General features: G+C 47.0%; 1 protein-coding gene across 3 annotated transcripts in view; it reads right to left on the bottom strand.

The window, feature by feature from the left end:
* The window catches only part of MYO1G (myosin IG), an 87,181-nt gene that overhangs the window by 19,631 nt on the left and 50,609 nt on the right, over nucleotides 1–16,941 (bottom strand). For all 3 annotated transcript variants that reach the window (XR_014540458.1, XM_083579354.1, XM_083579355.1), the window contains exons 19-21: nucleotides 7,941–8,045; nucleotides 7,221–7,334; nucleotides 5,019–5,173 (exon numbers count right to left, since the gene is read on the bottom strand). Coding sequence is in view for 2 of the 3 variants with exons in the window: in XM_083579354.1 (XP_083435480.1) it covers nucleotides 5,019–5,173; nucleotides 7,221–7,334; nucleotides 7,941–8,045 (374 nt within the window). In the remaining variant the exon portion in view is untranslated. The remainder of the gene's footprint in view (nucleotides 1–5,018; nucleotides 5,174–7,220; nucleotides 7,335–7,940; nucleotides 8,046–16,941) is intronic.

Here is a 16,941-nt window from a genome sequence, read left to right as displayed (position 1 = left end):
CACAGACTTCAGATCCATGAAGCATAGAATTGTAGAAATGTAGAGCTGGCAGGGACCTCAAGGGTCAACTATAAACTTCTGCAATGCAGGAGCTACAGCTACAGAATCCCTGACAGATGGCTGTCCAACCTCTGCTGAGAAGCCTTCAATGACAGGGGTCATTGAAGGCCCGGGGGCCGGATGCGGCCCAATCGCTTTCTCAATCTGGCCCTCAGACGTTCCAGGAATCAGCGTGTTTTTACATGAGTAGAATGTGCCCTTTTATTTAAAATGCATCTCTGGGTTATTTGTGGGACATAGGAATTTGTTCATTTCCTCCCCCCCAATATAGTCCGGCCCCCCACATGGCCTGAGGGACAGTGGACCGGCCCCCTGCTGGAAAAGGTTGCTGACCCCTGACCTATGAAGCACATCCTATTCCTTAAATCTCCATGCGAAGGGCTAAAGCAGATCTTACAAGCTTTCCATGTTGGTGACACACTTTTATTTATACATGCATCATTTCGTGACACAGTCATTCAGTTTTATTAGCAAACCAGAGGTTAAACTAACCCCTTTCCTTTTTAAAAAACACACACACGTGTATTTCTTAGTTTACAAAAACACATGCATTGTCTCTTTTTTCAAGGTGTGCTTTCTACAGATCAGTTTCATTTGTTGTGAGACATGAGTGTTGCATAGAGAGTCAGGTTAGGGAGAAAAGAGAGGGAGGGGCAAATGGTGAGTGGGGTGGGGTCAGATGGCAATACTTCTATTCTTCTACTCAGTGTCAGAGGCGAAGCAACCTGCTGTGATGGCCTGGGGCTCAGGCTCGGACTCCCCCATGTCAAACTAACCCCTTTCCACCCCCTGGAGGAGCACGAGGGGACACACTTGCACACGGCTGCAGGCACATGCGTCATGACACACAGTTTGGAAAGCTCTGGGCTAAAGACTTTAACGCAGAGAAAGAAATCAGCTCAGGCATGTCTGGCAAAGAACTGCTGTTGCCTTCCGACGGAAGAAGAATGGCAGACAAAATTAATGGACTACGCAGAATTAGATAAAATGACAGGAAGGATTCGAAACCTGCGGGACCAGAGATTCACAGAAGACTGGAAGAAATATACGAATTATTTGAAGAGCAACTGTAATCGACAAATTACGCTAGTAGGACTACAAAGAGTTTTGTAAGGAGAAATGTATGAAACATCGCAATGTAGAGAAAGAATAGAGATATTAGTTATGAGATTTAAACGTAATAGTGGAAGTAAGGAATGTATATTAAGTGAGTAGATTGGGAAATTTTCAGATGTGATTGACGGAAGTAAAACAAATGGTACAAGATATGAAAGTATGTTTAGTTATTGTTGAAAATGATATGTTGAAAAGCTAATAAAAAATTATATAAAAGAAAGAACTGCTGTTGTCATGATTCATAAGAATGGAGGGAAAAGCAGGCTTCGAGGGAACAAAAGAATCGATATACCGTATTTTGTGCTCTATAAGACTTTTTCCCTCCTAAAAAGTAAGGGGAAATGTGTGTGCGTCTTATGGAGCGAATGCAGGCTGCGCAGCTATCCCAGAAGCCAGAACAGCAAGAGGGATTGCTGCTTTCACTGCGCAGCGATCCCTCTTGCTGTTCTGGCTTCTGAGATTCGGAATATTTTTTTTCTTGTTTTCCTCCTCCAAAAACTAGGTGCGTCTTGTGGTCTGGTGCGTCTTATAGAGCAAAAAATACGGTAGTTAGAGAAGGGCCACAGTTCAGTAGTAGGGATGAGGTATATAAACAAGATGCCCCGCTTTCAAATCTGCTGTGCACATCCACATTAGAACACAAGAGGAGCCGGCCGGTTCAGGCCAAAGGCGGTTCATCGAGTCCAGCCTTCTCACAGTGGCCAACCTCATGATTCCCCTCATGGAAAACCCGCAAGCAGGATTCGAACGCAAGAGCCCTCTCAACCTCCTGCGTTTCTCCAGCAACTGGTGTCTCAGTGTTGCTGCCTTCGGATGTGGAGACCAAGCCAGAAATCCACCGGTAATCCAGCCCTGACAGCTGCCTTGCAGTCCATCATTGACAACCTGCCAGCGCTGTGCAGTAATTTCTTGCAATCCCCTTTGTGAAGCTCCGGGGAGACGCACAGCAAACAGGCCAACCCCCCTTCCTTCCTTCCAGCCCTCCCTCCCCTTTCGCCATCGTTCCTTTCTTCTCCTGCACCTGGCCAGTGTCCCGGCGCGTGCCGGCAGCTGCCGCAACAGATGGCGATGGCTCGACCCTGCAAGGATGGGGGGTTTCCCAGAGAAGGATCCCATCTGTCACCTGCTGCGACGGCGAAGGACCCAGGCTTGCATTCCCCCGGCTTCCCTTCCCCTCTCTCTGCCAATACGGATAATAATAATAATAATAATAATAATAATAATAATAATAATATAATTTATTATTTATACCCTGCCCATCTGGCTGAGTTTCCCCAGCCACTCTGGGCGGCTCCCAATCAAATGTTAAAAACAATACAGCATTAAATATTAAAAACTTCACTGAACAGGGAAGTTGCTTATTGGAGTTCTTCAGGGTTACAAATCACGCCGCTCCATGCGACCCCCCTGGCTCCAGGCCCCTGAAAGGTCCTTGAAATCATGGAATCGTAAGGTAAAGGGACCCCTGACCATTAGGTCCAGTTGTGGCCGACTCTGGGGTTGCGGCGCTCATCTCGCTTTACTGGCCGAGGGAGCTGGCAGACAGCTTCTGGGTCATGTGGCCAGCATGACTGAGCCGCTTCTGGCGAACCAGAGCAGCGCACGGAAACGCCCTTTACCTTCCCGCTGGAGTGGTACCTATTTATCTACTTGCACTTTGATTTGCTTTTGAACTGCTAGGTTGGCAGGAGCAGGGACCAAGCAACGGGAGCTCGCCCCATCGCGGGGATTCGAACCACCGACCTTCTGATCGGCAAGCCCTAGGCTCTGTGGTTTAACCCACAGTGCCACAACCCCAGAGTCGGCCATGACTGGACCTAATGGTCAGGGGTCCCTTTACCTTTACCTATAAGCATTCTGTTGCCCTCCAAGCTTTCTCAATTTTTTTGCCTCCATTGTTTCATTAATGTGCATACCCCAAAAGTGGAGTCCTTGTGCCAGGCATACTTCTGGAGTGCTCAGAAGCCTGCTCTCGGACCCTTGTTCGGGAAGCGATGTGTGAGCCCAGAGAAGGGGCTCTGCATGTGTGCCAGGGTCGGCCCTACCGCCACTCCTAATCCCAGCTCAGACTCCTGAGCCCCCTCCATCTTCAGATCTGCATCAGGGTGCCCCGGGGGTCACTGGGTCAAGAGCAGCTCTCTCTAATCCCACCGCTGATGGGGAGGAGGGGCCATCTATCAAGGGTATGGGATCGTGGTTCGCGCCACAGACAGCTGGAGGGTGAAAGAGACCCCCATGCCTTTTGCACGCCACAACTGCAGCAAGAATTTTGTTAGCCAAATATTGGAAACTGCAAGAAACACCAACAGTGGAGGAATGGCAGATGAAGATGATGGACTTTTTGGAGCCGGCCGACCTGACCGGAAGAATCCGCGAACAGAAAGAAGAGGAATACCAAGAAGAATGGAAGAAATTTAAGGATTATTTAGTAAAATATTCTAATATAATATAAGTAGCACTATTTGTGAGTACCACATTGGCTCAGGAATTAAAAGTTTCGAATTGCATAATACTATGGATAGAAGTGAATATGATAAGAAAGGAAGATGTTAATTGACTAAGTTAATTTCATTGGAAATTAGTCTTGGAAAACTGCTACAAAGAGTCATAAGGAAAGTCAGCTAGAGGGATTTGAGGAAGTCATCTAACAATGGTAACAGAAATGGGATTATAATAGAGAGGATTAATGTTTGTATGCTTGTTTGTTTTTTATATTGTAATGTTTTCTTCTTTTTTGTCGTTTATGCTTGTTATAAACTTGGAAAATCAATAAAAAGTTTTGAAGAAAAAGAAAGAAAGAGGCCCAAGTGCCTTTGCACAATGGCTTAATAAGGGGGATTAATGGGGTGGGGATGGCTTTAGACAGTGTCCCCCATTGGTGCAGGCACTGATTGTCATTGACGGGGGCCTATCAGAAGCCTGTTGTCTTTGTCCATGGAGTTTTCTTGGCAGGGATACTGGAGTGGCTTGCTGGTTCCTGCTCCAGGTGGATCACATTTGGTGAAAACTCTCCACTATGACCTGTCCATCTTGGGTGGCCCTGCACGGCATAGCTCATAGCTTCTCTGAGTTATTCAAGCCCCTTCGCCACGGCAGGGCAGTGATCCATGAAGGATCCTTTTTGAATTCTGGTGCTGGAGGAGACTCTTGAGAGTCCCGTGGACTGCAGGAAGATCAAACCTTTCCATTCTGAAGGAAATCAGCCCTGAGTGCTCACTGGAACGACAGATCCTGAAGCTGAGGCTCCAATACTTTGGCCACCTCATGAGAAGAGAAGACTTCCTGGAAAAGACCCTGATGTCGGAAAAGATGGAGGGCACAAGGAGAAGGGGACGACGGAGGACGAGATGGTGGGACAGTGTTCTCAAAGCTACCAGCATGAGTTTGACCAAACTGCGGGAGGCAGTGGAAGACAGGAGTGCCTGGCGTGCTCTGGTCCAGGGGGTCACAAAGAGTCGGACATGACTAAAAGACTAAATATTGCTCTATTTGCAGTCCTTGTTTTGCTGGTTTCATTTAATATTCTAATTTCCTGAGATAGTTAATCTGGGGTTTTCATCAGCTGTACGCCATGATCATCACAATTATAACAAATAAAGGCTTGACATATCTCGCTTTGCATGTCATGAGTCTATCTCATATATTTGTTTCACCTTTTAAGTTGAATTGCTGAAATAAATGAACTTTTCCACGATATTCTAATTTTCCAAGTTTCACCTGTACAGTTCCCAGGGTTGTACTTTCAGCAGAAGGTGCAGATGCGACCGCAGCGGTATTCTGACTCCGCGCTGCAATCAATCAACACCATTTTATTTATTTATTTTGCTTTAAAAGCCACCCACCTTCTGAAGTGGTCCACCATCACGCCAACCAACTCCCCGACCCGGCTGTCATTTTCCGGCTGCATTTTGTGGAGACAGACCACCAGGCCGTCGTGGTTCTGGGTGTGGAAGACGACCAGCTGATCCACGCCACTGGTCACGCTCATCCCAGTCACCTGTCGAGAGGGACAAATCGCAAAAAAGGTTTCAGCATCTCCCCTCCAAGTGGAAACTGGGCGGCCAAGGCAAGGACAAAACAAGGTCTAAACTTAACAACCAGACAGGTACCAGAGAGACCACTGCAAGTCTGGCCAGCTGGATCGATGAGGGTCATGTCAAAAGACCGGAATATTTCTTTTCTTTTTTTTTAAAAAAAATAATTTTTATTGAATGATTTTATGTTACAAAAAACAAGAGAGCCATACTACCACTAAATATCATTAAGAAATAAAAATTACATACGTCAATATTTAATTTGTTATTTGTTATCTACAGTCTTATTTCCTCCCAAACATTCCATACAAAAACACACATATGTGCAAACACCCACACCCACACACAAAATGGTAATAATGAAAGTAAATGGTTGCCATTAATTTGATTTTGAATTGATTTTAGAATGAATGGATTTTAGAATGCTGTGTTACTTTTATTATTAGCTGCTCTGAGCCTGGCATTGGCTGGGGAGGGCAGGATATAAATAAAATATTATTATTTATTATTATTATTATTATTATTGAGTGAAACACCTTTCTATCACAATAGCTTGCTGGTCAGTAATAGTAATAATAATAATAATAATAATAATAATAATAATAATAATAATAATAATAATAATTTATTAAAGCTACCCCAACCATCTGGCTGGGTTTCCCCAGCCACTCTGGGCAGCTCCCAAAAGAATATTAAAAGCACAACAGAACATAAAACATTAAAAACTTCCCAAAACAGGGCTGCCTTCGGATGTCTTCTAAAAGTCAGATAGTTGTTTATTTCCTTGACATCTGATGGGAGGGCGTTCCGCAGGGCGGGCGCCACCACCGAGAAGGCCAGTTCACACAGTTCAAAGTTGGAGTTAACTCTGTTAGTAAAAACACGATCTCCATAGACTTCGCCAGGCCTAATGAGCACAGCAACTCATTCTCGGTGGACTTACACCGTGTCTGTTTACAGTCCAGCACAGCTTGCTGGGAACTTCCGTTTGTGTGTATAGCTTTTGATTATGCTGCTTGCTTGGACACAAAGGGGAGAAGACATGTTTTTCCTCTTGTCCTAATGTACGCTGAATAAACTGCCTGTGAATATGCTTTACACAGCCTCTCCCTGCCACTTCTGTTGTGTGTTTACTCTGCTGAGTTGCATGCCCAGCTTCTGAAGCTTCGGGTCACAGATTCATGCCCGCGGACTGTCTCGCCAGAGTGGTGCATGCTCTAGTTATCTCCCGCTTGGACTACTGCAATGCGCTCTACGTGGGGCTACCTTTGAAGATGACTAGGAAACTACAACTAATCCAGAATGCGGCAGCCAGACTGGTGACTGGGAGTGGCCGCCGAGACCATATAACACCGGTCTTGAAAGACCTACATTGGCTCCCAGTACGTTTCTGAGCACAATTCAAAGTGCTGGTGTTGACCTTTAAAGCCCTAAATGGCCTCGGCCCAGTAGACCTGAAGGAGCGTTTCCACCCCCATTGTTCTGCCTGAGGTCCAGCTCCGAGGGCCTTCTGGCGGTTCCCTCATTGCGAGAAGCAAAGCTACAGGGAACCAGGCAGAGGGCCTTCTCGGTGGTGGCGCCCGCCCTGTGGAACACCCTCCCATCAGATGTCAAAGCGATAAACAACTACCTGACATTCAGAAGACATCTGAAGGCAGCCCTGTTCAGGGAAGTTTTTAATGTGTGATATTTTAGTGTTTTTTTGGTTTCTGTGGAAGCCGCCCAGAGTGGCTGGGGAAACCCAGCCAGATGGGCGGGGTACAAATAATAAATTATTATTATTATTATGCTGCACCAAGGACTGGAGTTCGACTGGCATGTCGGCTGGTAGGCTGGAGCCAGCTGGGGGCTTGCCAATTGCCCCCGATTCCTTAGCAGCATCCCAACAGATTGGACCATCTTATAAAAATCCACCACTATAGTTGTGCATGGCATGTTGCAGAAGATGTTTGCAGAAACAGCTCACCACACCACCTCCCCGAGCCCGTTGCCACGAGAGGTCCCTCTTACCATGCTCAGAGGAAACGATTTCATCACTTTGTATTGTTTCCTCGGCTCCAACTTGTATAGGTGCTGGTCTGTGATGAGGATGGCTCTGTCTGTGCTCTTGTTACAGCGGTTGATCTGCAAGGAGAGAACATTATCAGTAATGATACACTGGGCAAGAGTACCCACATGACCCAGAAGCTGTACTCCGGCTCCCTCGGCCAATAAAAATGAGATGAGCACCGCAACCCCAGAGTCATCTGCGACTGGACCTAGTAGTCAGGGGTCCCTTTACCTTTAGCACCTTAAAAAGGTAAAGGGACCCCTGAACGTTAGGTCCAGTCACGGACAACTCTGGGGTTGCGGCGCTCATCTCACTTTACAGGCCGAGGGAGCCGGCGTTTGTCCGCAGACAGTTTTTCCGGGTCATGTGGCCAGCAGGACTGAGCCGCTTCTGGCGAAACCAGAGCAGCGCACAGAAACGCCGTTTACCTTCCCACTGGAGCGGTACCTATTTATCTACTTGCACTTTGACGTGCTTTTGAACTGCTAGGTTGGCAGGAGCAGGGACTGAACAACAGGAGCTCACCCCGTTGCGGGGATTCGAACCGCCAACCTTCTGATCGGCAAGTCCTAGGCTCAGTGGTTTAACCCGCAGCTCCACCCGTGTCCCTTGGTTGATGCTCTGTGTTGGGTCAGGAGGGAGCGACAGAGGAGCAGCCTCTGCTTCTGCCAGCTGCTCACCTTGCGGACGTGGCACGAGAACAGCACGGAACGGAAGTGCACCTTCTCCTTCAGGGCTGACACCCGTTTGGCAAACTGGTCGGCCATTGTAGGGTTTTCCACCACCTGGAAGAGTTAAAAGAGAGATCGTGAGCTGGGTGGCCTGAGTAGGGCAGAGAGGGGCACAAAATATTGTGTCCCCCCTTTATTACTGGCAATTGTTATTTTCCCATTTGGAGGGCGGGGAAATAATAATTATGAAACAAGAATATTGAGGGGTCCCTTCAAGGGCTTCTTTTGGAAGACTGGACCTTCGGAGAGAGCGTACCTTTTAAGGCTCAAACCAGTCAGGAAATGAACAGATACCAGACCAGGATATATGAAAGCAAAGCTAACGACTGCAACAGGGTGCCCACTGCTACACTGTTATAAGAATTTTAAGGTTATATATAGATAATAAATTTTCATAAATGTCTGGAGTAGCACAGGAAGACGTTCCTGAAACCATTTTGACTCCCTGAAATCATTTAAAGGGGGGAAAACCTGGATGTACATTTCCAAAATATAAGATAAAAAACAAATAAAACCAAACCTACATACAGCAACAGCGTTTTGTGTTGTGTAGGCTCCTATGATGTAAGTCATGGGCCCCGCCTGCTAGCCTTCTCCCTAAAAAATCACTGGTTTGCTCACAAAGGTCCATATAGTTAAAGCTCTGGTTTTCCCAGTAGTGATGTATGGAAGTGAGAGCTGGACTATAAAGAAGGCTGATCACCGAAGAATTGATGCTTTTGAATTCTGGTGCCGGAGGAGACTCTTGAGAGTCCCTTGGACTGCAAGAAGATCAAACCTCTCCATTCTGAAGGAAATCAGCCCTGAGTGCTCACTGGAAGGACAGATCCTGAAGCTGAGGCTCCAATCCTTTGGCCACCTCATGAGAAGAGAAGACTCCCTGGAAAAGACCCTGATGTTGGGAAAGATGGAGGGCACAAGGAGAAGGGGACAACAAAGGACAAGATGGTGGGACAGTGTTCTTGAAGCTACCAGCATGAGTTTGACCAAGCTGCGGGAGGCAGTGGAAGACAGGAGTGCCTGGTGTGCTCTGGTCCAGGGGGTCACGAAGAGTCGGACACGACTAATCAACAACAAATGACATTTGTGGGGGGTGGTCTTGGGTTACACCCCTTCTGTGATGTATGTATGATTTATGGAGGGGTGGTCTTGAGCTCTAGGGCAGGGAATTTAAAATGTCTATTTAAGGGCGGACACACCTTTGTTCAGGGTCCTCCTCCTTTCCCCAGTTCAATAAAGATCAGGCTTACTAGCTGCTTTGCTTCTCAGTATTCTCTGGTTGGCCTCTGTCATTTTCTCCAACCGATGGAGAACCTACAAAGGACTCTATAAGGGCTCTTGTGTCCCCCAGAAGGGAATAAGGGCAGATTTTTGTTCATTACAAGGCCTTCCTTTCAACCCCGCCTTTTGGGACAATGCTGCTTTTGACAACAAATCAAGGATGGCTGAATTCTAGCGTACGACATCTCCCCCCCGCCGCTCTATCTCTTGATGCTGAACCGAGGTAGCAATTCTCCCTCTGTAAGAAACTGGGCGTTCGCCTGTGTGTGCATGCGCGGAGGCTAATCTATTAACGCAGTACGACTCCACAGCTAGCGAGTGCCGGAAACGTCTGCAGGGCCAGCCAGCCACCCACACAGCCTCTTGCTCCCGACTTAGAGGATTTTGGGGGAGACGTCGCCATGGAGACGGTGCATGAGAAAAGTTCCTCCTCATACGGAGCTTTCTGCTCTCCGCATCTTCAAGCTCCAGGAAAAGATGCACCCGTCTTATTTCAGGGTGGTTTTCGGCACCCTCCGCAAACCACCCCACCCAGAGCCCACGAGGCAGCAGGACTCAGCTGTGGGTGAAAACTCATCTGCTCGGCCTGGTGTGTGGGCTTGGGCTGACTCAGCGAGCCTGGGATGACTCAGGAATCCCGTTTCAAGGGATAAACAAAGGCAGGTGACACTGCTACCAAGTGGGGAACACGTGGGCAGCTAGAGTCTTCCACGACAGCCAGCTTTGGGCTTGGGAATGCAGCTGCATCTCGCGAAAAGAGAGTCCTCCTGCCGGCTGAAGATTTGTCTGGCAATTCCTCATCAGTTCCTGCATTTCAGTTTTCCTCCTCTCTAAGGACAGATGGGACAGGGACACGGGTGGTGCTGTGGGTTAAACCACAGAGCCTAGGTCTTGCTGATCAGAAGGTCGGCGGTTCGAATCCCCGCGATGGGGTGAGCTCCCGTTGCTCGGTCCCTGCTCCTGCCAACCTAGCAGTTCGAAAGCACGTCAAAGTGCAAGTAGATAAATAGGTACCGCTTCGGCGGGAAGGTAAACAGCATTTCCATGTGCTGCTCTGCTTCGCCAGAAGTGGCTCAGTCATGCTGGCCACATGACCCGGAAGCTGTACGCCAGCTCCCTCGGCCAATAAAGCGAGATGAGCGCCGCAACCCCAGAGTCGGCCACAACTGGACCTAATGGTCAGGGGTCCCTTTACCTTTACCTTAAGGAAAGATGGATCAATCCATGTTAGGTGAACACGTGTTCATTCGCTCCCAAGTCCATGAAGCTTCCATAGTATTCTGAGAGAGGGTTTTTAATTTTCATTTTAAAGAACCGTACGAAAATTTGCATTCTATCACCCCAAAAAGTATTACAGTGGTCCCTCTGCTTACATACGCTTCAGGTTACAGACTCCGCTAACCCAGAAATAGTGCTTCAGGTTAAGAACTTTGCTTCAGGATGAGAACAGAAATCGTGCGGCGGCAGCGGGAGGCCCCTTTAGCTAAAGTGGTGCTTCAGGTTAAGAACAGTTTCAGGCTAAGTACGGACCTCTGGAACGAATTATGTACTTAACCTGAGGTACCACTGTACAGTGGTACAGTACAGTCTAAGTGGTACAGTACAGTCTAAGTGGTACAGTGGTACCTTGGTTCTCAAATGTCTCCATTGACGACTAATAATAATAATATATTTATTATTTATACCCCAGCCACTCTGGGCAGCTTCCAACCGAATATTAAAAATAATACAGCCTCAGACATTAAAAACTTCCCTAAACAGGGCCGCCTTCAGAAGGACTCTGCCTTGCCCCGTGAGCAGCACAGCTTCGACTGCGACCACACAGACACACACACAGCACCCAATTACAGATAGGTAGCCGTGTTGGTCTGCCATAGTCAAAACAAAAAAAATTTTTTCCTTCCAGTAGCACCTTAAAGACCTTCTTTTCACCTTCTCACCCCTTGCTTTTTCCTGTAAGACCTATTGCAGTCGTTAAGAGTCGTCAACAGGCTCATCACAGCTATCTGCCAATCACCCATTCCCACCACCCTTCTGAGTAATACCCCTCCCCACCTTCTCACTATATAGAAGGATCTGGCAACTTCTGTTTCAGTGTATCTGAAGAAGTGTGCATGCACACGAAAGCTCATACCAAGAACTAACTTAGTTGGTCTTTAAGGTGCTACTGGAAGGAAAAAAAAATTTTGTTTTGACACAGCACCCAAGAGAGGGTGGGACATGGACGGGCAGGGAGAGCGGGGTCTGGCCAACCGCACATGCACCCGGCCACAGAAGTGGGAAGGGGATGCGTCGGTGCCGCGGTGAAACTCAACCCCGCTCGGTTCCACTACACAGGCAGCATCGAGTTCAGCCGGCATTTTGTTACACCCCCCCCCCATGATGGCACCCAGGGCGGACCACACCCCTCTTCCTATGCCCCTGCTACTGACTGGGCTGTGGGTGGAATTTCAACTGCACAACAGCAGAATTCAGGTTGCAGAATTAGTGGTCAAGAAACCCACTACAAATTTGTAATAAATAAATAAATAAATAAATAAATAAATAAATAAATAAATTTATATCCCGCCCTCCCCACTGAAGCCGGGTCAATTCATTCTAAAATCAATTCAGAGTCAAATTAATGGCAACCATTGGGTTAGAGTTCTATGAGGATTACAGAAGGGGAGAGGGGGTCAGACTGTGCCTTGGCCAAAGGCCTGGTGGAACAGCTCTGTCTTGAAGGCCACGCGGAAAGACGTCAAGTCCCACAGGGCCCTGGTCTCTTGGGACAGAGCGTTCAACCCGATCCGGGCCACGGCTGAAAAAGCCCTGGCTCTGGTTGAGGCCAGCCTAACCTCCCTGGGCCCAGGATCTCCAAGATGTTTTTATTTGAAGACCGTAAGGTCCTCTGTGGGACATACCAGGAGAGGCGGTCCTGTAGGTACGAGGGTCCTAGGCCGTATAGGGCTTTAAAGGTTAAAACCAGCACCTTAAACCTGATCCTGTACTCCACCGGGAGCCAGTGCAGCTGGTGGAGCACCGGGTGAATGTGATCCCGCGGCGAAGACCCCGTAAGGAGTCTCACCGTGGCATTCTGCACCCACTGGAGTTTCTGGGTCAGTCTCTAGGGCAGCCCCATGTACAGTGAGTTGCAAAAATCCAGTCTGGAGGTGACCGTCGCGTGGATCACAGTGGCTACGTCAGGGCAAGAGAGGTAAGGAGCCAACTGCTTAGCTTGGCGGAGATGGAAAAATGCTGCCTTTGTTATAGCTGCAATCTGTGCCTCCATAGAGAGGGAGGTGTCGAAGATTACACCCAAACTCTTAACGGACGGTGCTGGCACTAACTGCGCCCCCGCAGGAGATGGGAGTTGCGGAAGAAAGCAACACACAAACTGGAAAGTGTGGGTTTAATGATTGCTGGGGGCAACGTCAATCTCCCCACAGACCAATAGGGACGAATGCTCCATAAACAGGTCATAGTAAAGGTAAAGGGACCCCTGACCATTAGGTCCAGTCGTGACCGACTCTGGGGTTGCGGTGCTCATCTTGCTTTATTGGCCGAGGGAGCCAGCGTACAGCTTCCGGGTCATGTGGCCAGCATGACTAAGCCGCTTCTGGCGACCCAGAGCAGCGCACGGAAACGCCGTTTACCTTCCCACCAGAGTGGTACCTATTTATCTACTTGCACTAGTGTGCTTTCGAACTGCTACGTTGGCAGGAGCAGGGACCGAGCAACGGGAGCTCACCCCGTCGCAGGGATTTGAATTGCCGACCTTCTGATGGGCAAGTCCTAGGCTCCGTGGTTTAACCTAGAGCACCACCTGCGTCCCTAAACAGGTCATAGAATTAAAAAATTGTAGTTTGAAGCAAGCACACACACACACCGGGGTCACCTGGCCGTTCCACTGCAATGCAGGGATCACAGCTGGATGGTGTTATCTAACTTCCCCACAAACAAATCAGAGCAAATCCCTGAAAAAAACTGTGCAAACAGGTCAGGATGAAACCCTAGCGAAAGGGAAGTGACCCAGGATAGCCATTACCTGAGCTCCATGCACAAAAATGGCTATTTGGGTTGGGGATCCTCACTTGATATGGTTAACGGCCGTCCACCTCTCTAGTCTAATTGAATCCACGCTAGCATTTTGAGAAAATAATAGCTGTGGATTCTACTCTCCCCCCGCACAAGCTAAAGAAGCTCCGATAACAGTTTTAGATTCTCAGCAAACAAACCCGCCAACCTTCCCTCCTTCTCCTCCATCAGGATTTGGAGGAAGGCGGATGAAAGACACGCCGGGAAGTTGTGAAATGATGCTCTATGTCTCCTTTAGGGTTCCAGCAATTTAGGCAGGCGGCTGCTGGGTTTTTTTATAGCCTGCTATGGATTGCTTTGATAAATGTTTCATGGCAAAGTCTTTCACATCTCTCTCTGTTCTGTTGTTTACTGCCTTGCGCCGTCCGTGGGATATAAATAAACAATTTCCCTGTATTCACCCTCTTTGCACATTTGAGGTGTCTTGGTTGTTGTTGTTTTTACAGATTCCCTCGTGTCACCTTTCCTCCCTTCGCCTTGATCTTTTCAAAATTTAAAAAGCCCATCAGTTAGAGCGGTGGCTCTCAAAGTGGTCAGCGGGAACACTTTGGCTGGGGGTGGGGAGCCACTAAAAGGCAAGGGGGCATCAGGGGGGTATATAAAAAGGTAAAGGGACCCCTGACCATTAGGTCCAGTCGCGGACGACTCTGGGGTTGCGGCGCTCATCTCGCTGTATTGGCCGAGGGAGCCGGCGTACAGCTTCCAGGTCATGTGGCCAGCATGACTAAGCCGCTTCTGGCAAACCAGAGCAGCGCGCAAAAATGCCGTTTACCTTCCCGCCAGAGCGGTACCTATTTATCTACTTGCACTTTTTGGTGTGCTTTCGAAATGCTAGGTTGGCAGGAGCAGGGACCGAGCAACGGGAGCTCACCCCTTCGCGGGGATTCGAACCACTGACCTTCTGATCGGCAAGCCCTAGGCTCTGTGGTTTAGCCCACAGTGCCACCCATGTCCGAGGGGGTATATAGGTAAAGGTAAAGGGACCCCTGACCATAAGATCCAGTAGTGACCGACTCTGGGGTTGCGGTGCTCATCTCGCTTTACTGGCCAAGGGAGCCGGCGTACAGCTTCTGGGTCATGTGGCCAGGATGACTAAGCCGCTTCTGGCGAACCAGAGCAGCGCACGGAAACGCCGTTTACCTTCCCGCCAGAGCGGTACCTATTTATCTACTTGCACTTTGACGTGCTTTCGAACTGCTAGGTTGGCAGGAGCAGGGACCGAGCGATGGGAGCTCACCCCGTTGCGGGGATTCGAACCGCCGACCTTCTGATCGGCAAGTCCTAGGCTCTGTGGTTTAACCCACAGCGCCACCAGCATCCGAGGGGGGGTATATACTGGAGATATAACTGACCCTCAGCCTTTTAAAAGTCTGGTATGCCTGGATCAAGTCTGTCAGTTTTGTTGAATGAATTAAACTGAAGAGTTCTAATTGGGTTTTGAATAAACGTGCAATTAATTGCTCCTGTTTTGAATTTCCCTGTGTCATTACCTTCCTTAGCGGGTCACACGAACCCTTAATTCAGAGAGGAATCATCCCATAGGGACCACAAGCATCATCTAGTCCAACTACCTGCAACGCTGGAACTTCACCCAACGTGGACTCGAACTCGTGGCCCTCAGATAAAAAGTCTCATATGCTCTACCAACTGAGCTACCTCAATAACGCTTTTTATATGGTAGGGTAAGGGACATCGGGAAAAGAGTTTATGGATCCGGAAAACTTGGGAACCACAGATCTAGAGCTTCCCTCCCTCAGCTGATTCTTGCTAGCTTTCCCTGTTCCAATCACGATGCTCTTGCACCAAATACTAGAGAATAATAATAATAATAATAATAATAATAATAATAATAATAATAATTTATTTATACGCCGCCCATCTGGCTGCGTTTCCCCAGCCACTCTGGGCGGCTTCCAATGGAATATTAAAATACAATAACATATTAAACATTAAAAGCTTCCCTAAACAGGGCTGCCTTCAGATGTCGTGTAAAAGTTCGGTAGTTATTTTTCTCTTTGACATCTGGTGGGAGGGCATTCCACAGGGCGGGCGCCACCACCGAGAAGGCCCTCTGCCTGGTTCCCTGTAACTTGGCTTCTCGCAGGGAAGGAACCGCCAGAAGGCCCTCGGCGCTGGACCTCAGCGTCCGGGCAGAACGATGGGGGTGGAGACGCTTCTTCAATTATTCTGGACCAAGGCCGTTTAGGGCTTTCAAGGTCAGCACCAACACTTTGAATTGTGCTCGGAAACGTACTGGGAGCCAGTGTAGGTCTTTCTTTTTTTATTTTTTTTTAAAAATAAGTTTTTATTGTTAAAATAGTTCATCATTAATACACATATACAAGCATACAAACATACATTTCATACAATCCTTAAAAGTGTTCAAACATACCTACACTCGATCCCACAAATAATTCCTTTCCCCATCACCATCCACCACCCCTCACCCCACCCTTGCGTTTGTCTTCCAATCTACTCAATTACAATTTCTTTCCACTTCTATTACTTTCTTTCACACACCTTTAGCCTAATTTCATACTTCTTTTTCTATTACACATTGTTATCCATCTTATTTGATATTTCAGTATTTGAAACGGAACTTGTTTATTCTAATAGGAGTTCTGATTTTTCGATATGATTTTGCAAGTATCTTTCAAACACCTTCCAGTCCCTATCTATCTTTTCTTTTGAAATCCTTCCAATTTCTTCCATTGTTTGGATATATTGTAATACTCCAATAATTTGGCAAGCCACTCTGTTTTTGTCGGTATTATACCACTTTTCCAGTTTTTCGCAATCAATAGCCTTGCGGCTACTGTTGCGTATAAATATAAGGTCTTATCTTCTTCCTTTAGGCTACCTGGTACTATTCCCAATAGAAAACCTTCTGGTGTTTTCCTAAATGAGTATCTAAATATTTTTTTCATTTCATTATGTATTATTTCCCAAAATTGTTTGATGTTTAAACAATTCCACCATATATGTATCATAGTACCTTTTCCCGTGTTGCATCGCCAGCAGACATCGCTACAATTTTTATTCATTTTTGCTATTCTTTCAGGTGTTAAATACCATCTATGTTGCATTTTAAGGTAACTTTCTTTCAGTATATAACACATAGTGAATTTCATATCTTCTTTCCACAATTTTTCCCATTGTTCAAACATAATATTTTTCCCAATATCTTGCGCCCATTTAATCATGGATGCTTTAACCAATTCATCCTTTGTTTCCCACTCTAAGATCAGATTATACAATTTAGATATATTTTTTGATTTTTCTTGTATTAAGTATTTATCAAATTTTGATATTTCTTTTTCAAATCCTAACTTTTTGTCTTTCGCTAATCTATACTTAATTTGAATATATTGGAACCAATCACTAATATGAGCTTTAATTTCTGTGTAATCCTTTAATTCCAATTCTCCATTTTCTTCCTTTAATGCAGTTTTATAGGTAGCCCAATTTTATTTCATATTTAATTTTTTCACTGCGACAATTTCTGCTGGCGATGCCCACCAGGGAGTTTTCGGTTCTAGGAGTCTTTTATATTTCTCCCATATTTTATATATAGATTTTCTGATCATATGCC

The sequence above is a fragment of the Podarcis filfolensis genome (assembly GCF_964270895.1).
Source record: "Podarcis filfolensis genome assembly, chromosome: 12".
NCBI classification, from domain to species: domain Eukaryota; kingdom Metazoa; phylum Chordata; class Lepidosauria; order Squamata; family Lacertidae; genus Podarcis; species Podarcis filfolensis.
Note: the sequence above shows the minus strand (reverse complement) of the source record. Positions and strands in the feature narration are given on the sequence as shown.